This window comes from Scyliorhinus torazame, chromosome 8 (assembly GCF_047496885.1).
Source record: "Scyliorhinus torazame isolate Kashiwa2021f chromosome 8, sScyTor2.1, whole genome shotgun sequence".
NCBI lineage: Eukaryota > Metazoa > Chordata > Chondrichthyes > Carcharhiniformes > Scyliorhinidae > Scyliorhinus > Scyliorhinus torazame.
In genome coordinates, this window is record NC_092714.1 from 34,599,977 (window position 1) to 34,616,759 (window position 16,783).

At 43.1% G+C, this 16,783-nt stretch overlaps 1 protein-coding gene across 12 annotated transcripts in view; it reads left to right on the plus strand.

Annotated features, from left to right (window-relative positions):
* Positions 1–16,783, plus strand: part of itsn1 (intersectin 1 (SH3 domain protein)) — a 295,505-nt gene that overhangs the window by 106,800 nt on the left and 171,922 nt on the right. For all 12 annotated transcript variants that reach the window (XM_072513357.1, XM_072513350.1, XM_072513346.1 and 9 more), the window contains 4 exons: positions 452–601; positions 700–840; positions 989–1,076; positions 8,147–8,286. In XM_072513357.1, coding sequence (XP_072369458.1) covers positions 452–601; positions 700–840; positions 989–1,076; positions 8,147–8,286 — 519 coding nt within the window. The remainder of the gene's footprint in view (positions 1–451; positions 602–699; positions 841–988; positions 1,077–8,146; positions 8,287–16,783) is intronic.

Here is a 16,783-nt window from a genome sequence, read left to right on the forward strand (position 1 = left end):
CATTTCCTTTCCTTGCATTAGAAGTTGCACATTATATATCTAAACACGGTGCTTAAAATGCTACTGAATTGAAGTCATTAATCAGGAGTAATGATCTGTGATGTTTGTGCCACTAGAAGACTTGCTGTGAAGGGGGAATAAACGTGTAGGGAGGGATTTTCTGCGCAACCCACCACTTGTTTTTCAGTGGCGGAGGCGGCCCGCCAGCGGGATCCCCTCGTCCTTCCATTGTCAACGGGATTTCCCATTGAATGCACCCCTCATCGCTGGGAAACCCAAGGCGGGGGTGGGACTGGAATACTCGCCGGCGTAACCAGCGGTAAATTCCGCCCTTAATCTTTGCATCTCCAATTGATATCAATTGTGCCACATTTAGCTGGGGAAAAACTTCAGGGTTGTTGTTATTTGCCACGTTAACCAATCTGCAATATTCCCATTGTTTTGATTACAGGCAGCAAAACGTGAACTTGAAAGACAGCGGCAACTGGAGTGGGAGCGCAATCGTCGACAGGAACTGTTGAACCAACGCAACAAAGAGCAAGAAGACATTGTAGCTTTGAAAGCAAGAAAAAAAACGTTAGAATTCGAACTTGAAGCTCTTGTGAGTTCATCTAAGGCCTCGTGCGTGCATTTGTGAAGAAAACCTTTTTAGGAATAAAGACTGTTTATTTGACAGGTGTTTTTTTTTTCTTCTGTTAGAATGATAAGAAGAATCAGTTGGAAGGCAAGCTACAAGACATACGGTTTCGTCTTTCCACTCAAAGGCATGAGATTGAACATACAAATCAGACCCGGGAGTTACGAATTTCAGAAATCACACATCTGCAGCAACAGTTGCAGGTTGGTTTTTAGTTGATGTGAAAGTTTGAGTGATCAGCATACATTTCTGGGAAATGTGATCCCCCAACTGAAGGTTGGGTTGATGCCCAACCACAGGGCAAAAATAGAGCTTTAGATGTGCTAACATTTTTTTTCGTCTGACCTGTAGGAATTTCAACAGCTGCTCAGTCGACTGATTCCTGAAAAACAGTGTCTCAATGATAAATTGAAGCAGGTCCAACAGAACAGTCTACATAGTAAGGATTGTTTTTGAATTAGTATTCGTTAGAACTTTCAAAAACTGTATTTGTATCCATCAAAATTGATTATTTAATAGAATATTATAATTTCAACAAGATACAGTCAGACCCGACTTTATGTTCGGGGCGGCACAGTGGTGAGCACTGCTGCCTCACAGCACCAAGGGCCCAGGTTTAATTCCAGCTTTGGGTCACTGTCTGTGTGGCGTTTGCACATTCTCCCCGTGTCTGTGTGGGTTTCCTCCGGGTGCTTCGGTTTTCTCCAACAGTCCAAAGATGTGCAGGTCGGGTGGATTGGCTATTACCAATTGCCCCTTGGTATCCAAAAGGTTAGGTGGAGTTATGGTGATAGAGTGGGGGTGTGGGCCTAAGTAGGGTGCTCTTTCAGAGGGTCGTGCAGACACGATGGGACAAATGGCCATTTTGCGCTGTAATGATTGCATGATTCTACGTTGCCCTTCTTTAAGTTGTCTTAAAGTTGCTTTAGCTTCAGGGTGGCATGGTGGCGCAGTGGGTAGCACTGCTGCCTACAGGCTGAGGACCCGGGTTTGTTCCTGGCCCTGGGTCACTGTGTGGAGTTTGCACATTCTCCCAGTATTCGTGTGGGTTTCACCCCCACAACCCAAAGATGTGCAGGCCAAGTGATTGGCCACACTAAATTGCCCCTGAATTGGAAATAAATAATTGGGTACTCTGAATTTATATATATATTTTTTAAAAGTAGTTTTAAGTCTGTTTTCCTCCATCTTAACTAGGACTTTCGCTTCAGAATCGTTTTGCGCTATCACATTCCTCACGTCATCGCGGTCTGTTGTAATAGTACAGCGCACATCATAAGTGGATTGCTTTCATGTCATGTTCAGGTCCTGTAACCTGATCGCTGGCATTATTAAGGCACAGTTTGTACTGTATTCAGGGCAACATCCGTATTTTGTAAACAAAAACTCGGCATTCAAAGCCAGAGTTTTTCCAAACACAAAAAATTGTATTTAAATTTGATTACGTTTTGGAGTTTCAAGAGTGCCTGCTCTAGGCAAGACTTTTAAATTACTTTTAAACATGCATCAGTTAGTACTGGCAGTGTTGCAAAGAAAGCAAGAAAATCAATCAACCTCCGTGAAATTGATTTTGAAATTTGAATTTATGCAGGATTTCTTTTATATTTAATCACTTATTTTATTTTGCAAGATATTTCAGCAAGAATGCGCAGTGCTGCTCAAGTTTGGTACAGTCGGGTAGCACGATGGCGCAGTGGGTTAGTCCTGCTGCCTCACGGCGCTGAGGTCCCAGGTTCGATCCCGGCTCTGGGTCACTGTCCGTGTGGAGTTTGCACACACTCCCCATGTTTGTGTGGGTTTCGCCCCCACAACCCAAAGATGTGCAAGGTAGGTGGATTGAACACGCTAAATTGCCCCTTAATTGGTAAAAAAATGAATTGGGTACTCTAAATTTATTTTTAAAATGTTTGGTACAGTATTTCAACTCCAGGTGAGAAATGTCTGACTGGATCTAACTCCAGCTTTAACGTTGATTCCTGTGGAAGCCCATGATTCACATAAAGTTGTTTCACTTGAGTGATTTCCAGGAATGCAACCACAATTTAAAACGAGAGCTTAATGTATGGCAGCACAGAAAATACTTCATTTTCAGTCGTGTTCAAACTGGGAAACGACACTTTCTCTGAACAATTTTCATTTCACCATTTGATCAATGACTCTTGCATTCTGTGTATATTTTTTGTTGCTGTTGATGCTTTTTAATAATTCTCCACCGTCGCCCACTGCTCCAACAGCCACCATCACTACTTGACATCAGTGACCTGAAACCAGCCGTCCACTAAAGTCAAAAGCAAAATATTGGGGATGCTAGAATCTGAAATTAAAACAGGATACGGATGTGCTCAGCAAGTTGAGTAGTATCTGTGAAGAGAGAAATAGATTTGATGTTTCAGGTTCATGGGGCTGGATTCTCCGATTTGAAGTATAAGCGCTGACACCGGCATGGGAACAATGGCGTTTTACGCCTTAAAAAACGGCGCAAAAGCTGCACCGATCCTCCGTCTGGTGGGGGGCGAGCAACCACGCAGCGTAAAAACCCCAGCTTTACCTGCGGATGAGGCCGCGCCGGGCCTGCGTGCCGACCCGCCTGCCACATACTGTCCCCCAGTAACCCCCCCGGACCATCCTCCAATTGTTCTCCCAGTCCCCGCCAAAGCCCCCCCCCCCCCTTCCGATTGTGGCGGCGCTGGACTCTGTCCGCAGCCGCCACGCCGGGTTCACACAAAAGGATAAGTGTTCCCCGCTGTCGGGAACTCAGCCCATCGGGGGCGGAACATCGGGGGAGGGCTTCAGGTGACGTCCTGAGGCCGTCCCTACGGCGTGCAGCGTACTCTTTGAGTACGCCGTTTTTGAGGGGGGGGGGGGAGCATCACAAAAGCGGCGCCGCCCCTGATTTTGGTGCAAACGGGAATTCTCCGGCCAATCGCCAACCGCGATTTCACCATCGGAGACCGGTGACCCAGCTCCACAGAACTGAAATGTTAATACTGCATCAGAAATGAAATGTTAATACTATCAGCTTAAATCAATTACTCGTTGAAATGTCAGATTTCTTTACACATCGCAGGAATGGACCTGGGCAGCATTTGAACAGCATTTGTTACCCAATATATTGTCAATTATTGAATGTCAACCGCATAATGGACTGAAAAGACTGGGTATCAATGCCAACCTCCATTCCCCGAAGCATATTAGTGAATCATTTTATTTTTCAAAATGACAATCCAGATTTCATTGATATTTATCAATCAACAAATTATTAGATTCATTGAATTCTACTTGTCAACTTAAAATGGTGGTATTTGAACCTTGTCTGAAGTACCATAAACTTGGTCACACAAATGAAAGTATGTTGCACATGTGCATGCAGAGTTTCAATGATCAGATGTTTTACACTACAAATTCAAAGATGCTTCTATATGTATATAAACCACCCTGATTAATCTTTAATGAATTTAAAGTACCCAATTTTATTTCCCAATTAAGGGGCAATTTAGCGTGGCCAATCCACCTACCCTGCCCATCTTTGGGTTGTGGGGGTGAGACCCACACAGACACGGGGAGAATGTGCAAACTCCACACGGACAGTGACCCATGGCCGGGATCGAACCCGGGTCCTCGGCGCATTGAGGCAGCAGTGCTAACCACTGCACCACCAATCCGCCCTGATTAATCTAATGTTATAACATTTTCAATTCCTCTATTTTCCAATTTAACCACTTTCATGTTGACAAAAATGAAGTAAATTATAAATCATGGAATACTTGAAATGTCTACGGGAATGTTAACACCTACAAACTGCTGCAATCCCATGCATTGCCCACCACTTTATAAACCACAAATTCCACTTTGATTGCACAGAATACCACAACAGATTTTTTTGTGAATTAGAAGATAATTGAGTTTAGCTGTTTTTCCAAAATGTTGAGGTAGAAGAATGTAACATTACTGGAAATATTATTGACAGCTGTTAAAATGCTATTCATGTCCATTACTGCTGTGCAAAAGATCTGACATCCCATTATTTTGCTTTTCCATTATTGCTCACATCAAAGAGATTTTTTTAACTGTACTTCGAATCAGTATGAAGGGGGTTAAGGAACACATGAGTATCTCTGGAAGAAAATATATTTGTTTTGTTCCGGGTGAACTACCTACAGTATTCTTCCTAACTGTATTTTGAAAAGACTAAAGACAATAGTATCTGTCAGGTATCAATTGACTTGGGTAATTGTATTTGATGACTAGCATCTTGATGCATTGTCAAAGGTTGCCTTCATTCATTATTGATAAACGGCCATCTGCTCTAATTCATTTTGATGGCTGCAGTCATTTGATATTTGTGCTCCTATTGGGTTTTCACAAGCCACCTGACAGCTCATTGAGTTGACCCGAGCTTGGGTTAATGGACTTCTCTCTTGGCTATTTCAAATCAGTTATACAATTGTTGGGTAGTACACCACAGAAAAAGGCCATTCAGACCATTGAATCCATGCTACCTTTATTGAAGAGCAATTCAGTTCGCCTCACTATCTTGCTGTTTTCACCTTAGCCCTGCAGTTTTTTTTTCTCCAAGCAATTATCCAATTCCCCTTTGAAAGTGGCAGATGAAATTTAATGCAGAAAAGTAATTAATTTTGGTAAGAGGAACAAGGAGAAGCAATATAAGATAAAGGGTACAATACAAGGGGGATGAAGGAGCTGGGCGAGTTTGGGGGTGGGTATATGTGGGCTTATCATTGAAAATGTCAGGACAGGTTGAGAAAGCGGTGAATAAAGCTTATAGGGGCATCAAGTAGAAAAGCAAGGAAGCTATGATAAATCTACATGAAATTCTAGTTGTCCTCCAATGAAGTATTGAATCCAGTTTGAGACACCATGCTTTGGGAAGAATTAATCGACATTGGAGACAGTATAGAAAAAATTCCCGAGAATGGTTCCGGGGTGATAATTTGTGGATGGATCAAGGAAACTGGAACTGTTCTTAAAGAAGAGAAGATTAAAACCATAGAGTTGGTAGAGCTATTGAGAATGGTAGGAGGTCTGGACAGTGTCGATGTGGAGAAACCGTTCCCTTTGCTGGAAAGGTTGAGCACCTGAGGACACCAATTTAAGGTCAAGGTGAATGCCAAAAGAAGAAACAGCAAGATGAGAATCCTTTCTACAAAGTGAGTAATAAGGATCTGGAATGCAATGCTTGAGACCAGGGTGGAGGCAGATTCAACCAAAAGAGAATTGGATAATTATCAAAAAAATAAAAATTGCAGGCTGTGGGGATAAGGTGGGGCTAGATCAGTTGCTCTGATCTGGCAAAACTCTTACGAATATCGAAAGAGAGATCTGTGCATGCAGGTTCACAGATCTTTGAAAGTGGAAACACAAGTGGACAAGGTAGTCAAGAAAGCATACGGAATGTTTGCCTTCATTGGACGGGGCATCGAGTATAAAAACTGACAAGTCATGCTACACTTTTGTAAACCTTGGTAAGGCCGCACTTGGAATATTGTGCACAATTCTCGTCGCCACACTACCAGAAGGATGTGGAAGCTTTGGAGAGGATGCAGAGGAGGTTTACCAGGCTGTTGCCTGGTCTGGGGGGTGTTAGCTATGTGGAGAGGCTGAATTGACTCTGACTGTTTTCATTAGAAAGACAGAGGTTGAGGGTGGCTTGATAGAGGTCTACAAGATTATGAGGGGCATGGATAGAGTGGATGGGCAGGCACTCTTTCCCAGGGTGGAGAGAGGAGTCACTAGGGGGCATAGGTTTAAGGTCCATGGGACAAATTTTAGAGGAGACCGGCAGGCTTTTTTACACGGGGTGGTGAGCGCCTCGAACGTGTTGCCAGGGGAGGTTGTGGAAGCAGATACATTAACAGCGTTCAAAAGGCTCTCGACAAATGCATGAATCGGATGGGTACAGAGAGATTTGGCACAAGGAAATGTTGAGGGTTTTGGCCAAGGGTTGTATCATGACCGGTACAGGCTCGGAGGGCCGAAGGGCCTGTTCCTGTATTATTCTTTGTATTGCATTTGCCTTCCTCACTGCTAACTAAACCTGTATGTCAGCCTTAACAAGAATCTTGAACTAGGACTCTTGAGTCCCTTTGTGCTTCTGATTCCTGAAGCATTTCTCCATTTAGAAAATAGTCTATGCCTCTATTTTTCCTACCAAAGTGCATAATCGCACACTTTTCCACAATGTATTCCATCTACCTAGCCTGTCCAATTCCTTCTGCAGCCTCCCTGCTTCCTCAACACAACCTGCCCGCCTACATATCTTTGTATCATCTGTAAACTTAGCAACAATGCCCTCAGTTCATTCTTCCACATCGTGAATAGCTGTGGTCCCAACACTGACCCCTGCAAAACACCATGAATCACTGGCCGCCATTCTGAAAAAGACCCCTTTATCCCCAGTCTCTGCCTTCTGCCAGTCACCCAATCCTCTATCCATGCCATACTAACTGGCTTACACTTCTATTTCATCTTCTTACTCTTTATTGCTTTTTTGGTTATCCTCTGATTGATTGTTTTTAATGGCTTCGCAATTCTCCTTCCCACTAATCCTCGCTACCTTGTATGCTTTTTCCTTTGCTTTTCTGCTGTCCCTGACTTCTCTTGTTAGCTGTGGTTGGCTTGTCCTCCCCTTAGTATTTTCCTCCTTCTTGGGATGAATTTCTGTTGTGCCTCCTGAATAAACTCCCAAAATCCCTGCCGTTGCTATTCCACTGTCATCCGTGCTATGCTCCCCTTCCAATGAACTCTGGCCAGCTCCTCCCTCGTGTCTTCATAGTTAACTTTACTTAATTGCGATTGTCTCCTTCTGTCACTGGCGGGTAGGGTACAGGCGGTTAAAATGAACGTGTTGCCGTGATTTCTGTTTGTTTTCCAGTGCCTGTCGATTTTCCTGCCAAAGGCATTTTTCAGAGAGATTGAAGGAATGATTATCACCTCCATATGGGGAGGGAAGGTGGCCAGAGTTAGAAAGGTGCTGCTGCAGCGGGGAAGGCAGGCAAGGGGTTTGGGTCTTCCGAACCTGATGTATTATTACTGGGTGGCGAATGTGGACAAGGTGCAAATCACGTTCATATGTTTTGATCTTGTCCAAAGCTGGAGGATTACTCGAAGGAGATTTTTAGGGTAGTCTCTAAAGTGGTGCACGTGAAACTGGAGCCGGGGGGGGGGGGGGGGGCATATTCGAGGTATCGGACCAGCCGGGTTTGGAAACGGATGCGGAGATGGATGTTGTAGCCTTCGCCTCGTTGATCGCCCAAAGGCAGCTCCTGATGGGATGGAGAACAAGAATTCTAGCCCCCTTGTCCTGTTTCTATCAAGTTTGTAATTGATTTTGTACTTTTTTGTGATACATTAAATTTTAAGAAAAATTACGGAGGATCTTGTCAGATGAGTTATCACTTTTGCACTCAAATCGTTGGACCACTTTAATGAATTTCAAAGAAGTATTTCCTCTCATCAAGGGGTCAAATTTTTTTTTTTTTTAATTAACAGGAGACACTATTCTTACTGTTAAAAAGTCTTTGGAAAACAAAGAGTTGACTAGGCAACACCTTCGTGACCAACTGGATGAAGTTGAGAAAGAGACGAGGGCTAAACTCCAGGAGATAGATGTCTTCAATAATCAGTTGAAGGTAAAACTGAGCTTTTATTTCTTTTCTTCATGCCCATCTTAAAAAGCTGGCCACTGCACGCGCTCCTTGAACAAGTGCAGTCTGGGGGATGACTGTCAAATAAATTCTATGCTCTTTACCTGGATTCCATGCTTTGGTCAGATTCAGCATCAATATCTCTTCCATTTGGTGATTCTTCACACCGTTCAATAAAGAATTGGTAAATTGCACATGATTATAAAAGGTGAGTTAGAGCAATGTGCCTGGGACTAAAATGTACGAAGTACTGACTTCTTACAATTTGAATTTGTCTCCTGAAGAGTGTGTTTTTTCATTACATGCAGCTCCCAGTCACTCATGTTCGCCATTCATTCTGACAGTTCCATTTCTTTTCAGCAGATTCACCTTGACTCTTACAGCCAATATTCCTGTTTTGTATTTCTTTTCCTTGTTCCAGTCAATTTTAGTTCCTATAGATCTGTTGTGAATTTATCACTTCCTGATGGAAGAAGAATGTCATAGAATGGTTACAGCACAGAAGGAGGCCATTCAGTCCGTTGTGTCTGTGCTGGCTCTCCGAAAGGGCAATTAACCTGGTGTTAATCCCCTACGTTCTCCCGATAGCCCTGCGCAGTCTTCCTTTTCATATATATTGAAGTAATGATCTGAATTCAAATTAAATCCACTTACTCCTTAAGTAAGGTGCTCTTTCCAAGGGCCAGTGCAGACGCGATGGGCTGAATAGCCTCCTCCTGCACTGTAAATTTTCTAAGGAAGTCATAAGTAAAATTGATCTCTTTTTGGCCAATTAGATTGTTAACTCACAGTTGCTGAAATATTGCAAAATGATACCATCGTTTTTTGCCTTTTGCATTGGGTTCTTTCTTTCGCATTCTTTCTTTTTCTTTTATAATATACATTTAATTTTCACTCCCCCCCCCCCCATCTACCTTTCCTTCACCTGTCTCCTCTTTGCTTCCCCCTTCCCCTCGCCCCACATCTACAGTTCATCCTCTGATGTTAGTTTCCCTGCTGTTTGACCTTTCACATCTTTTGTCCTCTCTGGGGACTGCCATTAGCACTCTTTCCCCTCGGTTTCTGTGGCCAATAGCACCCGGCTTCCCTGGATTTCTGTGGCTATGACTCATCTTTCATTCTCACTCCACAGTATAAATATTTCCCACTTTCTCTGCCTGTTAGCTTTGACAAAAGAGTCATCGGACTCAAAACATTAGCTCTTTTCCCTCCCTACAGATGCTGCCAGACTTGCTGAGATTTTCCAGCATTTTCTCTTTCGTTTCAGATTCCAGCATCTGCAGTAATTTGCTTTTATCCAATAGTTCTGCCTCCTCTGATTTAACTCAGCCACTTGTGTAACCTTACTGAGCTATTGATAAGAGTACTTGTATCCCTATTCCACTATTTGTAGAATTTAATTGCCATGTGGCCATTTCAATAAACTGGTTATGGGGAGAATGTTAGCAATTAGATTTACTCTTAAACCTAACCTGGAACACTTGGCGAAGGGAGCATATGGTGCCAAAGGATTACTTGTATCCCTATTCCACTATTTGTAGTATTTAAGTGCCATGTGGCCATTTCAATAAACTGGTAATGGGGAGTATGTTAGCAATTAGATTTACTCTTAAACCTAACCTGGAACACTTGGAGAAGGGAGCATATGGTGCAAAAGGATTGCAAGTGCAGAATTACCCAATGTGGTGGCGGGTGTGGAACTCCTAGCATTTGCTGTAGCAGACATGGAAGAACTTTTGCAAATAAGCTGAAAGCTGTTTTTGTACCTCATTTGTCTGAAGTGTTTGCTGCAGCCCAAACACACACCTTTGCTGCACAGTTCCCTCAACAGTTGCTGGGTTAAAATCCTGGAGACTCCCTCTCTAAGAGCACTGGGTGTACCTACACCAGATGGGCTGCAGAGGTCAACACCACCTTCTCGGGGGCAATTGGGGATGGGCAATAAATGTTGACCTGATGATATGCAATTCCATGAATTAATTTTTTAAAAAGGGATTATAAATCATTGATATATTGAACTCTACGTACACAATCCACTGATTTACAGTTCTTTGGGCTGAAAGACAAGTTGGAACAGTGCAACAGTATCATAGTTCAAAATTAGAAATACACATTGGTCCATCAACTCTGGGTTGCCTTTTGAGTGGTAATTTCCTTTTTGGTATTTAAAAAAAATTATTTATTGGCATTTTCAATTTTACATAGTTAAACTTTTGCGTCCGATATTTGCAGTTTATACAGTTCTTGTGAACATACAATCTTTCTTGATGTATCCTCTTTCTCCTTCCCCCCCCCCCCCCCCCCCGCCTCCTTTGTATCCCCTCTTCCGCTCTGGATGTTCCATCACTGAGGTACCTGATCTCTCCCTTTTTCCCCCCCCTCCCCTCTGTGGTTTTTGTTGCCAGCCTTGTGGGTTTGGGGGGGGCGGGGCCTCCTCCCTCCCTCCAGGCTTCTTCCTGTGGTTTCCCTAAGTTTCTTCCTCCCCCCCCCCCCCCCCCCCCCCCCCCCCCCCCCCCCCCCCGACACTTCCCTTTTTGACGTCTTAGTGTTGTGTCTTTTTGTTTGCTCTCCCCCGTCTGCCCCTATTTCCGTCTTTCCCTCATCGCTGTTGGCCTGGAACAGGCCGACAAGTTGCCCCAATGCTTTGAGGAAGCCTTCTGATTGTGTACTTGATTTTGTCCAGATGGACGCCAGCCAGTCTGCCATGGTGCTGCTGATCGTCAGCCGAGCAGGCTTCTCCAGCGTGCGATTAGGGAAGCACAGTCCTCTTCCCCATGTGTAGCTCTGGCTGTTCTGATACCCCAAAAAGTGCCAGTCTCGGGCATGGTCCACCCTCATCCCCACAATCTTGGACATTGTCTCGATGAAGGCTGTCCATAACCCTACACGTCTGGGCAAGCCAGAACATGTTGGTATGGTTGACCGGGCCTCCCTGGCACTGTTCACATTTATCTTCCACCTCCGGGAAGAACCTGTTCATTCGGGTTCCGTTTAGGTCCACTCTGTCCACCACTTTAAATGGCATGAGGCTGAGCCTTGCACAGGAGGAGGTGAAGTTGGCCCTGGTCAGTGCTGTGCACCAGAGTACCTGCCCCCCCCCGCCCCCCCACATCCCAGCCTGTCTCCGTTTATTGAAAGTGGTGTCGAGCATGACTGGTGGGAATTTGTGGTTTCCGCGAATGGGGGCCATGGGGGACATCCCAGCCAGAGTGAAATGTTGCCTCATCTGGTTCCATGACTTTAGTGTGGCTTCTACCACTGGACAGGATATGTATTTTGTTGGGGGATGGGAGCGCTGCCGTGGCGAGGGCCCAGAGGGTCGTTCCCTTTCAGGAAGACTCCTCCACCTGCACCCATTCCGTGGTGGGTTCACCTATCCATCCCCTCTCTCTCTCTCTCTCTCTCTCTCTCTCTGCCATAGCTGCCCAGTGGTAGTATTGTAGATTCGGTAGTGCCAGACCGCCTATGACTTTTCTCCTCTGCAATGTTGATTTGGGGATTCTTGGATTCTTACCCCCACGCGCACACATACATACATACACACGCACACACGCACAAACAGCATTATTATTTTATCTATGCCGTGGAAGAAGGCCTTGGGGATGAAGATCTGAACAGGAAGAGGAACATCAGCAGTATGTTCATTTTGATCGTCTGCACCCTCCCTGCTAGGGAGAGCGGGAGCATGTGCCATCTCTGTTGGTCCTTTTTAACTTCCTCCGCCAGGCTGGTCAGATTCAACTTGTGGATCCGTATCCAGTCCAGGACTATCTGGATTCCCAGATAGTGAAATTTGTTTTGGACTAGTTTGAATGGGAGTCCCTCCAGCTCTGTCCCTCTCCCATCTTTTGACATATTTAATGAAAAAACATTCCCTGGATTTAACTTGCAATCTTGTATGACGTGCAAGACAAACAAATTAATTTTAATATCGAGAATAGACCACTCGTTAGGATTTGGTCACTAAAATTAGATTTCAACACCATTTTGTCAAAAGTTGTTGGGTGATAAATTCAAGTGTGTTCACAGCTACAAAATGGTGATATCCATGTTAAGGGCACTTTGACACTTAGCAGACTGATTTAAAATGTAAAGCATGTTTGTGCCATATGTTTGAAAAATATGTAATTTGAGATTGTACCACTTTTCGAGTAACCAGCTATTATAGAATTTAATGCTGTTGATAGTGCTAATTTACTCTGAATTAAAAGTCTGCTGTGTAGTTATTATTTTGCCTTGTTGGAGTCTGTCTTGCTTCAGATGCTTTGTTTTTTTTTTGTTAAATCTGAGCATTTCTTTCTTCCAGTCTGTGGCTGTGGACGATGTTTTGCTGCAGTGCCTGGGCTTCCTCCTGTGCTGCGTGAACCACTTAGACTTCTTTTTAAAGGTTTCTTCCCTAAATGCGCTTCTGCACAGCTGTTGAAATGCATTTCTAAATGGAAGTGTAAAATATCTCCTACACGAGTCATCTGCTAGGTACAAACAAGGCTGCAATTTCCTACCAGAAACATCACTTTTAAAATGGAGCCAAAGGTTAAGAATTTCAGCAATATTATTTTCAGATATCTGATTGTAAATACCATGTATATGGATTGAGGATAGTGAGAGGTTTTCAGAATGTCTAGAAATGCACATTAATCTCATCTGATGGCTTTTAACGTCTTTATGTTTTTTATTTATTTGGAACTTAATTAGGATTGTGCAGAAATCCCTGGAAGTTATCAAATTTGGTTCGATACTCTCTTGCAGGAAAGTCCCTTTAAGGTGTCCTAAATCTTTTTGGCTGTACGAAGTATTAACAATGCCGATTTCAAGACCGTACCTTAATATGGTACCATTATTTGAACAGTTGCGTTTTTTAAGTCATTCAAACGTAATAATTTTTACACCTGTGCAACAAATTCACCCTCCATTTCTGAATGCATTGAGTCATGCTCAGATATATATAACTCCACAAGCACCTCCCGCCATCTGATTTCTTGCCATCTATGATCATTTGTGTGTAAGCTTAGACAGGGGGGGTGGGGGAACCTAGTTTTTATAGTCCCATTCATGATCTCAGAATTCCAAGTGTTTCCCAGCCACAGATCATTTGAAGTGTATTCATAATTATAACGTAGGAAAATGCAGCAACCAATATGAACACTTTAAGGCCCCAAACAGTAATGAGATAAATAACAAGATAATCTCGGGTGATATTGTAAAGCACCACAAAACCATCTTGAACAATACCATGGGCTGTTTATGTCGGCCTTCCAGTGGGGCATCAGATTCATGTCCTTTCCAAAAAATGTTAAGTCTGATGATCTATCATTCTTTCAGTACTGCACTTAAGAGTCAGTTACACTCAAGTCTTTGGAATGGGGCTCAAGCTGATGACCACTTGAATCAGAGACAAGAGTGCTACCATTGAGCTACAGCCAACAACAAAGAAAGCGCAGACTATTGAAAATGGATTGCCCCTTTGTTAACAAATGTGTGCATATGGATTTAATTATTTTCCATTTCCCTAGTCCAAAGACACATCACCCTGCTCGCAGCCTCTTGTGCTTTCTGGTGTTTCTGGCTTAATTTCACACTGAGCACTAAGGGAGCTACCTGGAGGGGTGGGCTCCTATGCAAATTTGCAGTTTGGATTTTCGTCTTTTTCTCCCACAGCCTATACAGATTTGAAGAATGACAGCCAATGAAATTGAATTTAGAGACAAGTAAAATCACAAATTGAAAGTACGACCAAAAAAAAGAAAATTAGATTGTTTATGCAGAGCCTAAAACCGTTGAATCATAGTGAATGAAACCACCAGAAACTCCCTGCTACTTTTAGTCTTCACCTGCCTTACCTTCTACTTCAGGTAAGCAATCCCCTGCATTTGATTGCCAGTCTTCAATTATATACCTTGACTGTTGAAGCTCAAGGTTAAAAGCAGCACAAGCTGCTTGTACCACAATTAGCACCATTGCCCAAACTTCCTAGTTTTTCAGTTTGGACGACACGTTAGCACAGTGGTTAGCACTGTTGCTTCACAGCGCCAGGGTCCCATGTTTGATTCCGGCTTGGGTCACTCTGTGCGGAGTCTCCACATTCTCCCCGCGTCTGCGTGGGTTTCCTTCCACAAGTCCCGAAAGACGTGCTGTTGGGTGAATTGGACATTCTAAATTCTCCCTCTGTGCACCCGAACAGGTGCTGGAGTGTGGCGACTAGGGGCTTTTCACAGTCACTTCATTGCAACGTTAATGTAAGCTTAATTGTGACAATGCCAAAATATGACATTTCTGTGCTCACATTTGTACTTTGTGCACATTCTATTTGTAAATTTAACTTCTGGCCACTCCTCTCTGACAGCAGTAAGCTGTAGCATTATTAAGGTCCCAGCTTCAATTCCTTGTCCGTGTTCAGCTTTCTGATCTCATTTGGGGCAGTAAATTACAAATCACCCATGATTCCTACTCTTGAATACCATCCAGCGACCTCTGCTGGAGATATAGACAATCCTCAGCAAGACTTTGCCCTCAAGGTTGTGTAGCCTGCTGAATAAGTAACCATTGTCTAGGCTTCTGCATGAGACAATGTCGTTGGGAGATGGGACAAAAATGGAAACAAAATTTATTCTAGTTCGCAACGATGTAATTGCGTAACCAGCATTGGTGTTTCAACCTTTTCAGTGTTGGTTATTGTTGAGCTCATGGTGCCATATCAGCTTACTCTTCCATGCAGTACTTACAAAATTTAATTCCGGTCTGTGGATAAACCTGCATTTTCGATTTAGAAATGCACAGTTCAAGTAGTATTTAGTTTTAAATGTTAGCATTGAAGTGTGTACAGAATTTTGATCATGGCCTTTTAATTCATTTATCAATGTTTATAATTTGTGCCTGGCCGGGGCAACACGGTGGCGCAGTGGTTAACACTGCTGCCTCACAGTGCTGAGGACTCTGGCTTGATCCCTGCCCCGGGTCACTGTCCGTGTGGAGTTTGTACATTCTCCCCATGTCTGCGTGGGTCTCACCCCCACAACCCAAAGATATGTAGGATAGGTGGATTGGTCACGCTAAATTGCCCCTTAATTGGAACAAAGGAATTGGGTACTCTAAAAACAAGTTTTAAAATATATAGCCTTCTAATAAACTAAACATGAAAGAAATGTATTGGCTGTGCATAAGTGCTGTTGAAGTGAAAGCCATTTTAAGCTACTATATTGATTTTGCCTCATCAGGTGCTCTTCACTGTGCCTTTATTCTTGCCCTTTGTTCCTTGGTCCTTTCTTCGATAGACCACTGGCACTAACGCTCAAACTTTGTTGGTTAATCTGCTCACAATGCAGCAGTTTACCTTTAGTTACTAGATCTTGCTTCTTTCCATGCTCCTATCCAGCAGTGTTCTCGTAACTTTTTACAATAGCTTCAGGATAGACATTAAGTAGCATCAAAAAATGTAAACCATATTTTTCTGGTCCAAGATATTTTGGAACCTCATTACAATTCCACCATACACTGATAATTCAGCTAGCTACTTTTAAGAAATAATTTGTAATGGCCACACTAGGGGATTTGGAAAAAAAAGCTAAAATCAACTAAATTTTCCTTCAATCTTTCCCACAAAGCGAGCATATTTTCTGAAGGGCAGAAAAGATTCAATTCCTCAGAAGACATTTATTGCACCTTTTCAATTACCATAGTTTGCAAGCATTTCAGAGGGATTCATTTTCATTTTGTTCCAATTGTTGTTCTGATGCAGTTCTGTCATTCAAGCTTGCATCTCCTACACTTGACATCACTGTTGAATGAACAGGAGTACCATCACAATTCATAACGTAAAGGATAGGGAAAGGGCGAGTCTTTCAATTTAGAAGTATTGTGTTTAATGCCCCTCTACAATCCCCCTCCATGTAGATGGTTTGTTTATGGCTTGAAGCTATACCAGTGCATTCCACAGGAAATCTCACAATCTGGCATTTTTCTTCTAGTGTCATTTGTAACTGTTGATGGTGGGTGAAGAAACATCAATACAGGGCAGGGAATTTTGCCTACCTGTCCAATTAACTGTAAACTATTATTGTTAAGAACGGAAAGGCTGCTTATTTCCATTACTACTTGTGGCACCATACACTAGGCCTTGTCTTTATTCTGCTGCACAGCTCCTTGGAAATTAAAACATTCCAGCTTTATGAAAGTGGGAAAAGAATTTCATGGTGCATGTAGAAAATGGGGAGAAAAAAGAACTCTTGAGCATTAACCTCTTTTGAATGTTTATAATGTTGAACTTGAAATGTATGAGGAATCTTGACAAGAAAATAGTTTGATCTTGTATTGTTTGCTCTTTAATCACTTGATATTTTCTTCTTCCTTCCATACTTCCCAGCCCCCTACAGTTTTTGTAAGTTTGAAAGAAGTTCCTCCTGTGATGATGTTGCTCAGTAACTAAAGCACTATCAGCTCCCTTGTTTGAAGTGTGCACATGTGTTGCCTGTATATTGGCCATGGC